Source organism: Prionailurus viverrinus, chromosome A1, assembly GCF_022837055.1.
Source record: "Prionailurus viverrinus isolate Anna chromosome A1, UM_Priviv_1.0, whole genome shotgun sequence".
In the NCBI taxonomy this organism is placed as follows: Eukaryota; Metazoa; Chordata; class Mammalia; order Carnivora; family Felidae; genus Prionailurus; species Prionailurus viverrinus.
In genome coordinates this window covers 140681756-140700204 of record NC_062561.1, presented here as the reverse complement: position 1 = coordinate 140700204, position 18449 = coordinate 140681756, and the positions used below count along the sequence as shown (strand labels likewise).

The 18449-nt window shown below is 43.0% G+C and overlaps 1 protein-coding gene across 4 annotated transcripts in view; it reads right to left on the bottom strand.

The window, feature by feature from the left end:
• Positions 1-18449, bottom strand: part of ANKDD1B (ankyrin repeat and death domain containing 1B) — a 67984-nt gene that overhangs the window by 3569 nt on the left and 45966 nt on the right. For all 4 annotated transcript variants that reach the window (XM_047872223.1, XM_047872207.1, XM_047872214.1 and 1 more), the window contains 5 exons: positions 15808-15906; positions 12866-12964; positions 10249-10347; positions 5433-5528; positions 1284-1485 (listed from right to left, as the gene is read on the bottom strand). In XM_047872223.1, the coding sequence (XP_047728179.1) occupies positions 1284-1485; positions 5433-5528; positions 10249-10347; positions 12866-12964; positions 15808-15906 (595 nt within the window). The remainder of the gene's footprint in view (positions 1-1283; positions 1486-5432; positions 5529-10248; positions 10348-12865; positions 12965-15807; positions 15907-18449) is intronic.

The following is an 18449-nucleotide window of genomic DNA, read 5'->3' as shown; positions in this document are numbered from 1 at the left end:
AAGGCAACTAAATTTTCCTAAAAACTTCACAGAATGCTATATGCCTAATTAGTGACAAAGGAAAAATCTTAATAGTAAAAAAGGAACCTTTTCAGAAACCATAGTCAATATTCAACATTTTCAATGCATTATCTTCCAATTTTCACATGACAATGTAGCTTTAGAATTAGTAATATAAAGTACCATAATTTACTTATAGGTGGTGTAAGAAGCATGTATTCAGGGGCTGTGGTTTTGCCATCTACGATCCCAGCAATCAGTAATGCAGATCGACTCCTGAGCATGGGACTTGTTCACATCTCATAATATCCATGTACAGAAAGTGCTCTGAATAGAATGTTTTGTCAAGAAAAGTATCTGCTTTCCTGTTTTTAAAGCTACTTAGCTGATTAATGCCAAACAAACTTTCTGTTTCCTAGGTTTTGGTCAAATCATAAAAAAAGCAAAGCTAATGACTCCAACTGACCTGACCTCACTAATTCTGACAGCTGGAATCTGGCTGAATTGATTCCATGGCTTGGAATTTTCTACTCAAGGAGAGGCCTGAGTCTGTATCCCAAGTTTCTATAGGACAGCTCGTCTCATCCAAGGCCTCATCCTATAAGAACTCTGTACCCCAGGGGCGCCTGGGTGGCTCAGTCAGTTAAGCGTCCAACTTTGGCTCAGGTCATGATCTTGTGGCTCATGAGTTTGAGCCCCGTGTCAGCCCCTGTGCTGACAGCTCAGAGCCTGGAGCCTGCTTTGGATTCTGTCTCTCTCTCTCTCTGCTCTCCCCTACACTCTCTCTCTCAAAAATAAATAAACATTAAAAAAAATTAAAAAAAAAAAAAAAAAGAAAAGAACTCTGTACCCCAGACTTGGCTTAAGGGATTCCTCCTGGAGTGGAAGCCCTAAACAGTGAGCCTTTTGTTAGGGAATGAACCTTTTACCCCAAGACAATCCCAAGGAATACTAGAAACAGGTTGGTTTCCCAGGGATAAGCCCACCATTAAATCCTTGCTTCCTTAGTGCATATTCAGTTGGGAACCTTAATTTCCTTAAAGGCTAAATAACACCTTTTCAATATGGCTCAGTAAAAGTAATTATCCTTTGCAAACTTCAGTTTACTGCAGACTGTTCATGGTTTGCAAAGTTGCCGCTTTGTGGTCCTACGGTGAATGTCACCATTCCTGAGCCCTTGTAGTCTGTTGCTTGTTGTGAGCACCAACTACTTACTTGGAAGATCTCCCACCAGGAAGGACTGCTGTTCCTATCTCCCCTCGCAACATCTGGGTCATGCTCACCTGACCACTGCTCCTCGATGGCTCTGATCTGGTCATCTGTAAAGTTCCAGGAACGGGCAAGCTTCTGCCACTCATTGGCCTTTAGCTGATGGTAAGCCAGGTTCCAGAGGAGACTGCGAATATGCCTGGTCTCCAGACTGTGATCTTGCTTGAATGTCAAAGAAAAGCTGGTTGATGAGTCCTTGATGCTCTCACCATGCTCCTAAATTAAAGGTAACTGCATCAGATGATTTCAGACATTTTGTGCTTATTGCCTTATTTCATGGGATGTAGACAGTTTTTCAGATAGAACTGGTAAGGTGGTAACTGAGACTTATGTTTTCAATATTACCTGTAACTGGATAACTTTTTGTCATCCAATATGGAGACAAATGTCTGAAGTAAAAAGCTTGAGTACTGTCTAACACAGGAAATGTGAGGGGGTTTGCTGTGTTGTATCCCATGCTTCTATCCCAATTTGCTGACTGATATTTATTCACCCCAAAAGAAAACAGAGGGGATGTCTTGGCTTAGGAAATGTCACAACAAAGGCATCTTTGAAGGCCTTACTTTCAACGAATATCTCTCTTTCTTCTTTTGCATGTTTGATTGTCTCATATCAAAGTTTCAATGAGGCCTGGATTGGATATACTCTCTTAACAGGGCCCCAGAGCTGGTCCCTCCATTCATCCTACTCTGGTGCGAGGAGAGTAAAGTAGAAGCCTAACTTGGGGGGCCAAAGGAGTGGAGAGTACAGGGGTCGATATCATTTTGTGTTAAGCCACCGCAGCCAGGCTTAATCCACATGGTTCTCTGCCTGCATTTCTGTTCTCCGTTCTGTTCTCTGTCTGGTTTTCTGGGTTTTCAAAGGTTCCTTTTGTCCCTTCTACAGAACCCAACAAAAGAAACTGGAGAAAAAATCTCCAAGTGAAAGCAGGTGTCATGGTTTCATAGAGCTGCACCTGTCATGCATATGCCATCAGAGCTCCAGATAATCCTCCTTCCGGAGCCTGCAGAACAGTTAAGGACATGCAGAACACAGAGCCCTAGAGGTTTGGGACTTCCTATTCTCCTTGTGTACATATGGCAGCTCCTATTTTTGTCTTTCACTTAAATAAAAGTGAATCTAAATGAAAGATAATCTGAACAGCAAGACAGGAGTCAAGGCTGGGGCAGGATATCGACTAAAAGGATAGGGGCACCTGGTTCTCAAAACTTCTGAGAAGAAAGTGGTGGGGCTTGTGCCTCAGCCCCCATCACAGATCAGCCTGTGCCTTTCACAGCATCTGCAGTCTCCTCTGGGAGGTCTACAAAGCCCTGGGAAGCATGCCCAAGGAGATGAGCTGGTCTTTTCTCTAGTAACTGGACCTTGTGAACAGAAGGTGGAATAGGAATGTCAAGTATGAATTACCCATAATTGCCTCAGAGATTGTAAAATGCAGGGTCCTCTCTACCCCAACTCTAGCTTTACTCTTACACTGCCTAACTCCCGGGAAATCCTGAAAAAGGAAAGGTTGAGGGTGGGGCATCCAACAAACTTGGGAGCCGAGGGCACTTCACTTTTTCCTTTACTCTTCATTCCCTCTCCTGAAACAATGAAGAATCCAACAAGATCAAAACCCAAAACATCACAAGGTAGAGGGAAGAACTTGCAAAATGCATTAACCTTTGTATCACAGCATTTTTATTTCTTTGAGAAGTACACATGCTCTGTGCATTCTGGAATTGGGCTGGGTAGTCCTTCAAGTTTCTGTAGGAAAGGGTCAGGGATTTGGAAAGCCTAGCTCTTTTTCTTTTTCTTTTAAGTTTATTTCTTTGAGAGAGAGAGAGCACAACGAGGGAGGAGCAGAGACACAGAGAGAGGAAGAGAGAGAATCCCAAGCAGGTTCCGTGCTGTCAGTATAGAGCCCGACGCCGGGCTTGATCCCACAAACTGTGAGATCCAGAAGTGAGATGAAACCAAGAGTCAGACACTCAACCAACTGAGCCACCCAGGTGCTCCGCCACAGGTCTCTTTAAACAGTCCTTGGAAGCAATAATAGTTTGTCTGCCAAAGCATTGAACTATTTGCAGAGTATCACATGCTTAAACTGGTGGAAATTAAAATAGCATGAGCCAGATTTTAGGAAGCTCCCATCTGCCTCTGAACCACTGGATTTAATGATTTATATTAGGCCAGGATCTATATTAGGCCAGTATATAAATCTGTTTAATAAAGAGAATTTAAAATAATAATAAATGGATTTGGTAAAAAAACAAAATAATAAGCATATATTTGTTTAATGAACAAAGTGAATTTAAAATAAATAATAAATACATTTGGTTAAAAAAGATTTTAAGGATACATATTAAAAAACAAGCCTTCCTCCTACTCTAGATCTTTGTCCCCAGTTGTCACCAAGGTGAACAACTCTTACATTTCAGAGGGTCTCCTTCATACATTTGTGCATTGTATATGACTCTCAAAGTTCATCTGATTCTCACATCTTAAAGATTTGTTAGGAAGAAGGGCTTATTCAGTTGGTAGAAGAGTAATTAATTCTCATCTAGGAAGAAGAATCTAAAAATGCTAGCAGGCATTAAAAATAGAACTAATGAATATGTCTAATTTTAAAGAAAATGTGAAAACAATCATTTAAAAGCAAGAGAAAAGGCAAAAGTTGAGGAAGTTACTGTCACTCAAATACAGTGATGATCTAAGAAAGAATGAAGCTAAGGCAAAGAGGAAGAGAACAAAAGAGCAGGAGGAATAGAAATCAAGGGTACCTGGGTGGCTCAGTTGGTTAAGCCTCTGACTCTTGATTTCAGCTCATGATCTCACAATTCGTGAGTTCGAGCCCCACGTTGGGCACTGTGCTGAGAGTGCAGAGCCTGCTTGAGATTTCTTTCTATCTCTCTGCCCCTTCCCTGGTCATGCTCTCCCCCTCTCAAAATAAATAAACATTTGGGGAAAAAAAAAGAAAATGACTAGGAGGGGGAGAGAGATAAAACAATTCTAATGGTTACGAAAAAGTCATTTTGCTTTACGGGCAAGTGAGAAAGGTTTGAGTAGAATGATGTGGCCTTTAAATGATACATATGTCATACCATCCAGATAATATATCAGGACCACTGAGCCCATTAAACAGGATTGTGAGAAGAAGAGGCAAATCAATGCATTTTGCCTTAAGGATTTAAGGAAAATTTCTCAGGATTAGCAACTAGACAGCAAATCAGGCCTGATGCTCCTCAGGGGTAAACACCTGAAGGGTAGGAGCTGAATTGTGGTACCAACCTACTGGACCAGGGTGGGGCATTCAGCCTAGCATGGTAACAACACAAAGTACAAATTGAGGGTGGTGCCTGGTAACTAATTCCTGCCTGAAGGTATAGACTCCAATCTTGGAGAGAAAGGCATTCTGTTGAGAAGCTGTGGGAGTGGCAGCTAGCAGAGGATGTAATAATGAAAGAAGGCAGAGAGAATGTCTTGGAGACAAGTGTTTTGTGTTCTCAAGATGAATAAGGTTTTTGTGACTATCACAGGATACTTGAGTGCTAGAGAGCCAGCACCAGCTTGTGTTAAAAGCTGCAGAGCGGTGAATGTCAACTTCTTTATCACTCATTAGAATGTAGGTTTGAGGGGTGCCTGGGTGGCTCAGACGGTTAAGCGTCCGACTTTGGCTCAGGTCACGATCCCACGGTCCGTGAGTTCGAGCCCCGCGTCAGGCTCTGGGATGATGGCTCAGAGCCTGGAGCCTGCTTCCAATTCTGTGTCTCCCTCTCTCTCTGCCCCTCCCCCATTCATGCTCTGTCTCTCTCTGTCTCAAAAATAAATAAACGTTAAAAAAAAAAAAATGTAGGTTTGAGAACTTCCAGAAGGTACCACAGCCCAAGACTCTGTGGCAGAGGGCCAACCATGTGGGGCAAGCATGCTAAGTCTGTTCGAGCCGACATGGATGGGGCCACTTAGCCCTATGAGCTCTGACTACTGATGCTGGCAAAGTAAAGAGAGGGAGAGGCAGCTGTTCATTTCCTGAATGGGGCAGCACAGGCCAAAGGGACCATTATAACTGCACTGACCAGGACCCTGACCATGAGAGCAGAAGAAAGAATGACACCGACCCCACACTGCCCCATCAGAAGACGGGGTTGCAGAAGAGCTGGTTGTGAAGCTGGAATCCTGTTCCTTACCTCTCTCCAGGCGTAGTATCTCTCTGCTTTAATGATCATGTCCACTACAAGGCTGTGGTTGCTTCTGGAGGCCATGGCCAGGGCAGTCTTCCCTTGCTAAAATTAAAAATGAAAGTGTCAGGCAGGATGGCCTAGTATTTAAGAGCTCCAGCTTTGGAACAGGGAGGGAGGGGCCTGAGTTCAAATCCTGATCTTGCTGCCTCCCTCCAGGGTGAACTTGGGTCAGTCCTTAGCTTCTCTAGGGCTCAAAGGCTACCCCATGGTATAGTGGTGAGGGGTAAATGCGGTAGTACATATCAAGCCCTTAGGACTGTGCATGACACATGGTAATTATTCAAGAGATGCTAGATATTGATGGTGTCAGGTGCTGTGTCCACAGGGCAGGGGGAAAGATTTAGACTTAGGGACTGACCATCAACAGATGATGTTTTACACATCCTCTATCGATGAGAACCCAAACATCTCTCCGAGACCTCCAGAGGTCTCCCTGGCTCACTGTACTGGGAAGTCCTCAGCAAACAAGTAATATGAGGACTGACTCCATCTGTGGTTGAGACTTTAGTCAGTGTGCCACACCTCCTTCTCCCAATAGCCTTTTCCTTCTGCTATAAAAAGAGACCTCCTGATTTTAGCGGGGCAACTGACCACCCCAAACATTTCCCAGCCTCCCTTGCACTTAGATATGTGACCTAAGTTCTGTTATATAAATGGAAGTGGCACATGCAACTTCTAGAAAGTATTTTTAAAGACAGGAAGGACGCCATTCTCTTTCTCCTTCCTGCTGACTAGAATGCTTGCATGATGGCAAGAGCCTGAACAGCCCTCTTAGACCAAGAAGTTGAAGCCATGTGTTAATGAGGGCGAAAAGTGCTGGATCTTATTAAGAATAATAGTATCCTTGGGGCGCCAAGAGTATGGACCTCTTGATCTCAGGGTCGTGAGTTTGAACCCCACGTTGGGTGTAGAAAGTAAATAAATAAAACTTAAAAAAAAAAAAAAGAAGAAGAAGAGTAGCATCCATGACAAAACTACTAATTCATAGTATAGAATTCAGCCCGCAGGACTTCTATCTAGAATTTTTTTCTGTTCTACGCTTCCAACCAAGGGGCTACGGATTGGAAACTTAACCAAATGGAATATGCAATAAGTGATATTCTGGACATAATTTGGGGCATGAGTGGCCTGGGAACCCATATGGTACCTTGTCCAAATAACAAAAGGTGTCCCCTAGATTTTAGGCCATGCACAATCCACACACATCTATACATTTTCCTGAGAAAAAGATGGTGGTTTTTATTTATTTTTAAAATGGCACAGGAAAAATCTGCTCAGGAATCCTGAAGATAATCAAAACGAATGGTCAGAAATAATGCCAGAAGAAGAAGTTCCAATTTTAGGAACCCATGTTTCCATGCTTAGGGATCCAGCAATTTATCCCAATAATTCTCTCACATGGCTGAGCATTTGCAACAAGTGCAACTCCCACCAAGCCACATGATCTGGCTGTGAGTGGAGGTGCTAAGACCCAGGTGGGCTGGAAGATTAGGACTGACAGTAATCAGTTTCTCATCAAGAGAGGACAGTAATGAAATTAGGAAGAATAGCACTTTGCAGGCAGTTAGCAAGTCTTCCATTGCATGCTGCCTAGATTCTGGCTCGTGAGGCCATTTGAATCCAGATGATCAGCCTGCTGTGGGAAGGCAGCATTCTGAGAGCCAGCGTTCTCAAGTTCGCAGGAAAACCTTCCCAGGGAGTGCGCCCTGGAGTGGAAATACAGCACTCCTGTCACTGACGTGGGAAGCCCTCCAGGAGCTTTGTGACACCTCTGACCGAGGGAGCAGGTTTCTGGGAAAGTCCTATTTACACAAAACCCTGGCTCCTTTTTTCCATCCACACTTTCATTTACTCTTAGAGTCACTTATCCTTGGTAAATACTGTGGGAGTTAGTGGAAAAGGTGCTTTTTATTAATGAAATGGGTGTTGGGTGCCAACTATGTGCCCAGAGAAAAAAGAGGAAGAGGAGAAGGGAATATGGGAAAATCAAATTGTGAGTCAAATTGTAGCACTGAGGCTACTATTTCCCAGGACATCCAGTCCACAGGCACTGGGGGCCAAGCATGAATTCCCTTCCCAGTGCTATGGAATCTCCACCCACAAGACTGTCCCAGAGGTGTTAAGTGTTAATGAAAAAGTGGAATACAGTATGAAAGGAAAGCATGGAAAATACGATGCGACGTGTGAATACTAATGCTAAATGTTAAGGGAAGGTAATGAGCACAGGAGTGCAAGTGGGGCACTTCCACCCAAGTGATGGAGTTATGGGTGGATGCTTGTTTCTTCCTTATGCTTTTCTGTGTTGTCCAGATTGTCCAGAGTGGGTTTGTGTTGCCTTTTTGTTAAGTAGGCTCACACCCAGTGTGGAGCCCAAGCAGGGTAAAACTAATGACCCTGATGAGATCAAGACCTGAGCTGAGATCAAGAGTCAGGCTTTTAACTGACTGAGCCACCCCGGTGCCCCAAGGCTTATATGACTTTTTATGATAATTTTAAAAACTGACATATACAGAAAAGTAAAATAAGACATCGCTACTTCAAGTCCCACAGATGTAAAATGTGTGATTCTGCAATAGTAACTGGGGTGAACTCAGCTCATGCTGGGAATTAGGGATGTGCTGAGCTGATGAACAGTGTGGGTAAAGACAAGGAAGGAAAAGACAGCAAGCTGCAGAAGCAGTCACCTCTGCTCACAGCTGTGGAAAAGCACTATACAATCAAGCAGCTTTGGCTTTGAAGCCTGGCTCTGTGTCTTACTGTGTGTGTGACGTTGACATTGCTGAAATCTCTTGAGAACGGGTAATTTTGTCCACCTCACAGAGGAGGTGTGAGGATTGACATAAGGTACATGTGTGTGAGCACCTAACAGGGCTGCCACACCTCGGTCTTCCTGCGTTTACACTTTTCAGTAAGCTAGAACCTAATGCACGGCTGCCCCACAACCCTCCTGTGACTGAGTCTGCTTTACTGCATCAATATACAAAGTTGTCTTTCTTTACAAACACGTCTACACAATGACCAAAAGGTAGAAGCAACCCAAATCTCCATCCACAGATGAAAGGATAAACAAAATGTGGTATGGACATACAACGGAGTATCATTCAGCCTTAAAAAGGAAGGAAATTCTGACACGTGCTACAACATGGATAAACCTTCAGGACATTATGCTAAATGAAATAAGCCAGTGACAAACTGACCAACGCTGTATGATTCTATTTATATGAGGTACCCAGAATAGTCAAATTCACAGAAACAGAAAATAAGAGTGGCGGTCGCCAGGGGCTGGGGAAGGACGAGGAAATGCGTAGTTGTTGTTCATAGAGTTTCAGTTTTGCAAGATGAAAAAGTTCTGGAGATTGGTTACATAATAGTGTGAATCGACTTAACACTACTGAACTGTCCACTTAAAAATAGGTAAGATGATGGGGCACCTGGGTGGCTTGGTCGGTTGAGCATCCGACTTTAACCCAGGTCATGATCTCATAGTTTGTGGGTTTGAGCCCCGTGTCGGGCTCTGTGCTGACAGCTCAGAGCCTGGAGCCTGCTTCAGATTCTGTGTCTCCCTCTCTCTGCCTCTCCCCTACTCATACTCTGTCTCTCTCTGTCTCAAAAATAAACATTAAAAACAATTTTTTTAATGGTTAAGATGATAAATTTTGTTGTATTTATTTTACAATTAAAAATTTTTTTTAAGTAAAAAAATTTTAGACATGTATGTTTATTCACTGCATCTCTGTTTATAAAAGCTAAAGCTTAGGAACAATTTAAATGCCCATCAACTGATAACTAAACAAATTATGATATGTCCATACCACAGCTACCTAAAAAAGAATGGAGAAACTCTCCTTGTACTAATATGGAACAGTTTCCACTCTATATTTTTAAAGGAAAAAAGCTAAATGCAGGCCAATATGTACAAGTATATCACCACTGTGTAAAAAGGACAGAGGAATGTAGTAAGAGTATTATATATTTATGTTTGCTTGTTTATGCATAAAAAGAAACTGGAAAAAACAGAAATTTATGATACTAGATCCACTAGCAAGGGTAGTATGGGAACCAGACAAACGGGGTCAAGGGCGGGTGGGACACTTTTATTGTAAAACCCTTACTGATTATATTTTTAAATTTTTGGACCACCTGAATCTTTAATCTTTTCCAAAGATTAATACACAATTTTATGTTTTTATTAAAAAAATTTTTTTAATGTTTGTTTATTTTTCAGAGACAGATCATGAGCACGGGAGGGGCAGAGACAGAGGGAGACACAGAATCCAAAGCAGGCTCCAGGCTCCAAGCTGTCAGCACAGAGCGTGACACGGGGCTCAAACCCACGAACCATGAGATCATGACCTGAGCCAAAGTCAGATGCTTAACCGACTGAGCCACCCAGGCGCCCCTAATACATAGTTTTAATTTAAAAAATAAACGCTTTAGGGACGCCTGGCTGGCTGAGTTGGTAGAGCAGGCGGCTCTCAATCTTGGGGTTGTAAATTCAAGACCCACATTGGGTGTAGAGATTATTTATAAAAAAAAAAAAAAAAACTTAAAAAAATACAGATTTTATTATTCAGAGTAAAATTTCTTACCTACATATCTCAATCACAATCAGGATGTTTTGCTGACGACCACGTTACAATGTTTGTGTAAGCTTTATCCAGTCTTTTCAAAAGGGTATGCTACGGTTGCTGTCAAGGCTTACAGCCTGCAGACAGCTCTTCACAACCACCTTGGCTGAACAGGGTGAAGTCCATGAGCTTACCTTATCAACGACCTTCAGGTCACAGCCTGCCTTCAGCAAAGTGTCCACCAGTTCCACATGGCCAAGATCAGCAGCTAGGTGCAAAGGAGTCTGCTGCCTCTGCCATGAGAAATTTCAAAAATGTAATCTAAACACATTAAGGAGGGGGAAAAAACTTACATAATGAAAAGACAAAGGGAAAGTAGAGGTGCCCTATATAGGCATATGGGAAAATAGATTAAGATCACATTTTTAAATAGGTACAGGGGACATTCACTGTAGGATTGTTGGTAACAGTGAAAAACTGAAAGAAAGTTACATGTTTGACAAAGAGACTCGCTGGACAAAGTGAGGTATATCCACATGTCGGATTAGCAGGCAACCATTAAAAATGATTTCTGAAACATTACTTCATTATGACAGACTAGAATAGTCAAGTTCATAGAGACAGAAAGCAGAGTGGTGGTTGCCAGGAACTTCGGGGAAGGAAGAATGGGGAGTTAGAGTCATGAGCAGAGTTTCAGTTTGGGAACATGGAAGGAGTTGTGGAACTGGGTGGTGGGGGTGGAGGCAGAGCAACGTGACTGTGCTTCAGGTCACTGAAGTGTACCTTCAACAACGGTTAAAATCGTAAATGTTACGTTATGTGTACTTAACTAAAAATTAAACAGTGGTTTCCAAGAGTAATTTTTAAAATGGAAAAAGTACTCATTTAACACTGACAGACTTTGGACACAACACTGTATCTAGAGAAGGAAACACATCAACAATATTAACGATAATGTCTAGATGGCAGGATTAGGGAGTTATTTTTATTGCCTTATTGATGCTTTTCTCTATCTTGTAAATTTCTTAGTTATAATGTATAAGAGAGTACAAAACTTCTAATTTCTCTCTGGGGTAATCGTTTTCTTACCAAGAGGGTAACAGTGTTTCCAAGAAATACGAAATCACAAGAAAATAACACACTTTAACCTCTCACTGAAAGGAATGCTGATGTGCAGACAGACATTTCTAAAATATTAGGACTGAAAGGAACGTTGTTTATGGTCTAGCCCAACCCTTAAACCAGAGACAGGAAGCAACTTCCCCAGGGTCACAGAGCTGGACAATAGCATCTAGCTCAGTACTCTGCCAACCCGAGCACAGGATCAACCTGCTTGGAGCGTTAACATAATTAATATTAGAAAGCATTTATTAAAGACTCACTTTTGGGTGGCAATCAGCCCCTCTGGGGGCTCATCCAAAACATCACACTTACACTAACAAACTATCAAAGGTCTCTATCAACATGGAACAGAGACACAGGGTCATACCTCAAACACCAATATCATCTCAATTTGACGATACTGCTGTAAGTCTAGAGGACAGGAAATGAACCAATACATTAACAAGAGTTCTCTTTATTGGGGGGGGATGATAATTATAAATTTTTACCTTATTTATATTTTCTTATTGTTATACATTGAGTATATTCCCAATCTAACAGAGAATTGAAATGGTCAAGTCTAGTTCTATACCTGGCGGGCAGACTAACAAACCCTCCTTTCTAGAGTGAATCTGGCCAATTCTGGTGAAACCAAAATCACACACAAGTTCTGTGTATAGAGCAAATATTCTGCACGTAAGCAAATATTTGGGGCATTAACATACTTGGACACCTAAGTATGTATAATAACATTCCTTCCCTCCCTACAGACATTTGGGATGGTAAAACACAGGGAGGAGCAAGGTCGCTGGAGGAAGGAAGGGATGGAAGGGTAGGTAAGTCTCTATTCCCATCTGGCACAAAGGAACTCCTAGGTTGGAGATGGAGGAGACTGGAGAGATCTGTGGCACTGCTCTGGTTCCAAAGACATGGAAACAGGGGCTCCCAGTGTGGGGGGTGGGGGGTGGTTAGGACAGGTATGTCCACCATATCTGGCTGCTCCCTCCCCTCAGGGTCCAGCTGAGGCTTCTCTAGGTAGAGGCAGTCAGAAAGCCAAGAGGAGTCCAGAGTTCTTACCTGTCTCCAGGGCTCCTAAAGAGCTCCTCTCCCAGGAGTTTCTCTTCCTACTTCCCACAGCTCTTGGGAGAGGCAGCTCAGCCCCGGAGGAGGCCCTGATTCAGACAGTACCCACCCCCATTAACCTTCCAACTCAGTATTTCCACAACCAGCTAGTAATGGATTCCTTTTATGGAGCATTTGACTCTGCTCCAGTAGATTTAATTTATGGTGATCTTTTTTATTCCAAGAGGTCTCTTTTGCCTTTGGGTAAAAGACACATTTACAGTCTCTAATATAGAAACAAAGCTTCTTCCTTGTGGCAAAGGGCTACTGGCCAATTATATTTCATACTGAAGGAGTGGGCTTTGATTTAAAGAGCATCTGGCAATTTAATTCTGAGCTACTGTTTATCTACCAGAAGTGCTGGGCCTGTTAAATGTGAGCACTAACTGAACCCCAGTTGTGTGTTTGAAAAAAGTATGTGTGTTCAAGTAGGAGTGGGGGTTACAGCAGAAAATGGATAAAAAGAATATGTATATTCCTCCTGGAAAATTTTTAGGGCAACTTGAACTTGCTCAAAATTACCCGTAATCACACACTACATTGAATCATAAGAAAACAGACTCTCTGGGTTCGGATTGCCTGGCTTACCTGATTTAAGATGTTAAGGTCATGCTGTGCACTTAATAAGCTCTTTACAACTGTGATATGGTTGTGGATAACAGCTAAATGAAGAGGGGACTCCTTCGGCTGCAGAAAGAAAGAAATTTTCAAATCCAAGAGGTTTTGGCTTCATCATTCACACCAAAAAGCAATTCATTTCGACAGACGTTTCCTAATAATCTCTGAGTACTGGAATTGCCTTGCACAGCAACGGGCCAATAGCGAGTGTTCAGCATCATTTCCACCCCATGGCTGTGCAGCAAACCAGCTTACCAGCAATCAGCTCTGCCCCCTCATTCATTCCAGGACTAGACACTGAGCACCTACTATGGGAGGCTAGGGATTCAGTGGCGAACCTGGCATTCTCAGGATTCTTCCAATCCAGTGGGGCAAGAATATATTGTTGTTGTTGTTGTTATTGTTTTAATCACAAAATAAAAGCACAAATTGTGATAAATGCTTTGGACGAAAAGTAGAGAGTGGTATAAGAGCATATATGGGATGGCCAGAGGGCTGACCTTTCTGGAGATGAGAAAAAGCTTTCCTGAAGAACTGACATTTGTGCTTTGAAAAGAAGGATAAGAAATATGAAACAGGCTTAATGCAGGACTTCTCAGAGCCTTCAAAAAGCTAAAGTATGGGGGGAATAACTACAAGGAGGAAAAAGCATGCACATTCAGCATTTCCTGAAATGATCTGATCTAGAGTTCTTTCTCCCTAGATCATTCCATGGGACTAATGACCCATTCACCCAGGGGCACCATGCTCATGTTTAGCCTTCTCCTGTATATATACAGCCCCAGTATGTTTACCAAACCTCTCCAGCATGCCCCTCTGTCCTCATTTGCAGTTAAATGAAGGTGCAGCCATCCTGCAGCCACACCTTCACCTGAAGTGTCCCAGCCCCTCTCAGCCATCTCCACGGGTGGGCTTCTTTGCCAGCCCTGCCAGGCTGTCATGTCACGATCAGCTCTAGAATCACACACTTAGCTCCTGTTGCCTCACTGACACACAGGTGCCACTGGCCCATGATGACAAGAGAGAAATGTCTCCAGGAGTAGAGAAGGTAGCCGCAAAGAAAAAAAGGTGGGGAAAAAGAGGGAAGGCGTGAGAGACAGCTCAGGGGCAGTCAGGGTGGAGGGAAGGTCCTAGGAGGTTAGAGGCAGGGAGGAGGGGGATGGGTACAGGTATAAAAAGCAGGTGCAGGCAGAAGATCCGGCAAGGCTGTGAACAATAGTAGAGCTGAGAGCCAAGGCAGCCGACAGGGAACACAGGTGTGTGCGAGGGTGCATGATGAGGATAGAGCACAGTGTTACTCAAGAAAAAGAGATATTAATAATAAGCATCAGTAAGGTACATTTAACATCTTATAATGCTACTTACTGTACACTCACTTCCCCCATAGTTTATATTCTAAACTCTGGGCTAATAGTTTTCATTTACAATAATCCTAGCAGTTACATCTATTCCCCACTGTATTTATTTTTTAAAATTTTTAATGTTTGTTTGTTTGTTTGTTTATTTATTTATTTATTTATTTTGAGAGAGAGAAAGAGAGAGAGAGAGAGAGAGAGAGAGAGAGAGAGAGAGAGAGAGCATGAGCGAGGAATGGGCAGAGAGAGGGAGACTCAGAATCTGAAGCAGGCTCCAGGTTCCACGCTGTCAGCACACAGCCCAATCAGGGCTTGAACCCACAAACCATGAGATCATGATCTGAGCCGAAGTCAAACTAATTGAGCCACCCAGGCGCTCCTATTCCCCACTTTATATATAAGGAACAGAGCAGTTAAATAATTTCCCCTAGGCCTTGGAGGCAAGAAATGGATTTGACAGGATTTGAATCCCTGATCTGCCTGACTTCAATACTGGCACCAGGCTCCTTCCCAGGAAACCTACTATGAAAGAAACCTATGAAAAAGAGATGTACAGAGTTGACAAGAGCATCACTAGCCCACAGAGGAAGAGGAGAGAAGGGGGGGGGGGCAGGTAGGACACCATGGCTGCAGAAGTCAGAGTGCCATGGGGGTGAGCAAGGACATGGAGATGATCGGGCAGGTCAGGGCAGTGTGGGAGGGAGGCTTTCCATGCAGGCCTCTTCTTCTCTGGAAGGATGTTCTTTCTTGAGGCACCAAGCATGAAAAAAGAGGAAGCATCTCTCAGGCCAGGGAAGTAGGCAGTGTTCTTCCAGCCAGGGCTACCGGCCTTGCTGGGACCCAGCCTTTCCTGAGAAATGGGAAGCATCCCTGGACAGACCCGGGGCGTTCAGAGCCAATTCCTCTAACGCCATTCTCCAAAAACTACCAGACATGGTCAAATCACATCCCTTCTCTCTAGTTAATATAATAAATAGTAATGGCTAACCAAGATCAGAGGAAATAATATTCTCACAGGAGAAGTGAAAAACAGAGGAATGCTTCCCATCTACTGCTGGCACAGAGGGCCTTCCTCAATCCTACCAAAGCCAACTCAAACTTCAGAAAACCTCAATCAGTATAAAGGATGGACTTTCAAAAGAAAAACAAGATCACTCAGTGAAGGGGGGAAGAAAGATCATCCTCCTTCCCATTTATAGCAGTGTCCTTTTTTCCCACAGACTGATAAATTTAATACAAGAATAATGGCATCTCTGGACACCTGAGAAAGTTTTATTGCAGCAAGTATCAGCAAGTATCAATATTTAAAGCACAAACAAAAAAAAATTTTGTTCAGGAACTTCAAAGACTTTATAAAATTCATCCCTTGCATTTTATTTCTCAAGATTAAGACTCAGCCTCCAAAAGGAGTCAGTCTGCTTCCCCAGAAAGAATTCCTCCTTTGTGAACATCTCGTTCCCCTCCTCCCCACCCCCCAAGTATCTGCAAGGAGCATCTCTGCACACAGCCAGCCTCACAGCACCAGGATCAAAGCCCATGTTATTGAAATAGACTCACTTCCACTTTCTGGTACAGGTCAACATGCTTACTGAGAAGACAGCTCACAAGGGATGTGTGGCCGTTCTGGGTTGCTATCTGCAAAGCACTGATGTTGAGCTGCAAAACACAGGTGGAAAAGGCAAGGAAGATCCCCATTAGAATCCAGCCTGCTTTCTGATATTCATCACATGGTAATTAATTAATACAAAGAAATATACAACTATTTAAAAAAGAAAATCCAATGTGTTTTTGATTATTTTGAGGGCCTCTTTGTTATTTCTAAGTGTTTCCTATAAAAAGAGAGTCTGAGGTGACACATGCCTCAAGCAAATATGAGTTAAATCCCTGTTTCCCCTCTCTAAGTACAAAGTGGACTAGGGCTGAGTCTTCTCTCCATGCACTCTGCAAACACCCTCCTTGAGCTAAAAAGGCTGACTTGGTGTTGGTCCCAGGAAATGTCTCAACACCTGCTGCCTCCCTGACTGCTTACCTGCAGCTCTCCTTTCTGCCAGGTCTGGCTTCAAAGCTCAGCATGATTGCTACCCATGTGCAGTGTTCCCTCGTGGCCCCTTACTCAACTCCTTCACCAATGCCTCTCCTTCCCTGGTACCAGCTGCCTCCTACCTTCCCTGTGCTCAAGTGACTTCACTTACTGTGAACACTGGATGAGAAAACTGTTCTTGATTTATCCTGCTATCCTCCAAAAAGTCTTAGCATGGTGCTTTGCAATAGTATAAGGACAATGGATAGTTGTTGATGGATTAATTTTAAGATTGTTACAAAGTATTTCTAGGCCCACCAACCAAATAAGGTTCTACAGGATGTTATGTTTTCCAAAAAGTGGCTGCATAAGTAAGCACCATCTCACATGCTGGCCTGAGACTGCCCACTGCCCCATCAAGAGGTCTCCCCTTGAATCTGAGTGGACCCTATAACTGCTTGGACCAATCAGCAGAGTATGGCAGAAATGACAGTGTGCCAGACCCAGGTGCAGCCGCTACCCAGCTTGGCAGCTTCACCACCCTGCCTAGTAAAACCAGCTGCCATGCTGTGAAGAAGAGAGACCACACATCCATGCCATTCAAGAGCCCCAGCTGAGCTCCCAGCTGACAGATGGCACCAACTGCCAGTCATGTGAGTGAGTCACATGAACGGCCAGTTCACTTAAGCTTTCAAATAACCTAAGTCCTGGCTGACATCTGACTACAACCACATAACAGACCCAAAGTAAGAATTTCTCAGTCCAAGAGCCATGAAAGATAATAAGGTGTTGTTGGTTTAAGCCATTGCATTCTGGGTTGGTTTGTTATGAAGCCAATAGATAAGATGATACTAAAAAGAACAGTACACATGCTGACCAACTGGACTCTAGCTTGAGCTCCTACTATATGACCTTGAATAATTGGCCTCTCAAGTACGGGCCTATTTGTCTTCATCTGTAAAAAAGAACATAACTATTAGTTTTTATCACTGCTAATAACCAATTGCCACAAACTCAGTGGCTTAAAAAATACAAATGTACTATGTTACAATTCTGGAGGTCTGAAGTCTGAAATTGGTCTCACTGGGCTAAATTACAGGCCTTTCTGGAGGCCCTTGGGAAGATCCACATCTTTGACTTTGCCAGTTTGTGGACATTGCCGCCCACATCCTGTGGCTCATGGCCTCTCTCTTCATCTTCAGGCGCACCAGCAATGGTCCACCAAGTCTTCACCCTGTATCATTTTGGCCTCCTCACTTGCCTTCCTCTTCTACTTTAAAAGACCTGTGTGATTACATTGGGCCCAACCTGGATAAATGAGGATAATCTCATTTTAAGGTCAGCTGATTAGCAACCTTAATTCCATGTGCAACCTGAATCCCACTTTGCCTTGTAATATAACATATTCACAGGTTCCAAGGATTAGGATATGGATAATGTTGGGCGGGGGGCGGGGGAGCATTATTTTGTGTACCTATCACACCATCCTACCTCTTTGTCTCAAACCATAGTAATATTGAGAGGATAAATGAGCTAGTAAATATGTACAGTAATCATAACCGTCATCATATTCATTCCACAAAAAAATAATTGAGCGTTTATTATCTGCCAGCACCATGTTGGATAGTGGGGAGATATGACAGTACACAAGATGTCCATTATCACATTCCAGTAGAGGTGGACAATCAACTGATCTATAGATTGGCAGACTGGTAGATCAGTGAATCCGTAGATAGGAGAATAAATCCATTTACTAAATCTAGATGTTATTAGAATAATATCAGCTAATAATAAGTGCAAGAAAACGAAGTAAAACAGCAGGGCTGGATGGCTACTTTCTGGTGAGTGATCAAGAAAATCCTCCCAGGTGGGGTGAAATTTGGACCGAGATCAGAATGGTAAGAAGCGCCCGAATGAAAAGATCTAAATCAGAAACAAGTTTGTGAAGAACCTGAAGCCAGAACGTAGTAGGAAGAGCTGTGGCACTCCAGCACTTTACCCCAGAGGCACTATAGGCACTGTGTACAGGGCTTACAGACTTTTTAGGAGCCAAAGAAATGTTTAAAATCTTTAGCAAAAAAATTATTGATTCCAAGATACCGAAAGAAAACCAGGAACTTGAAGTGAATAAATATTTAATTGACATAGTCATACCTCATTGACTGTTAAATGTAACAGT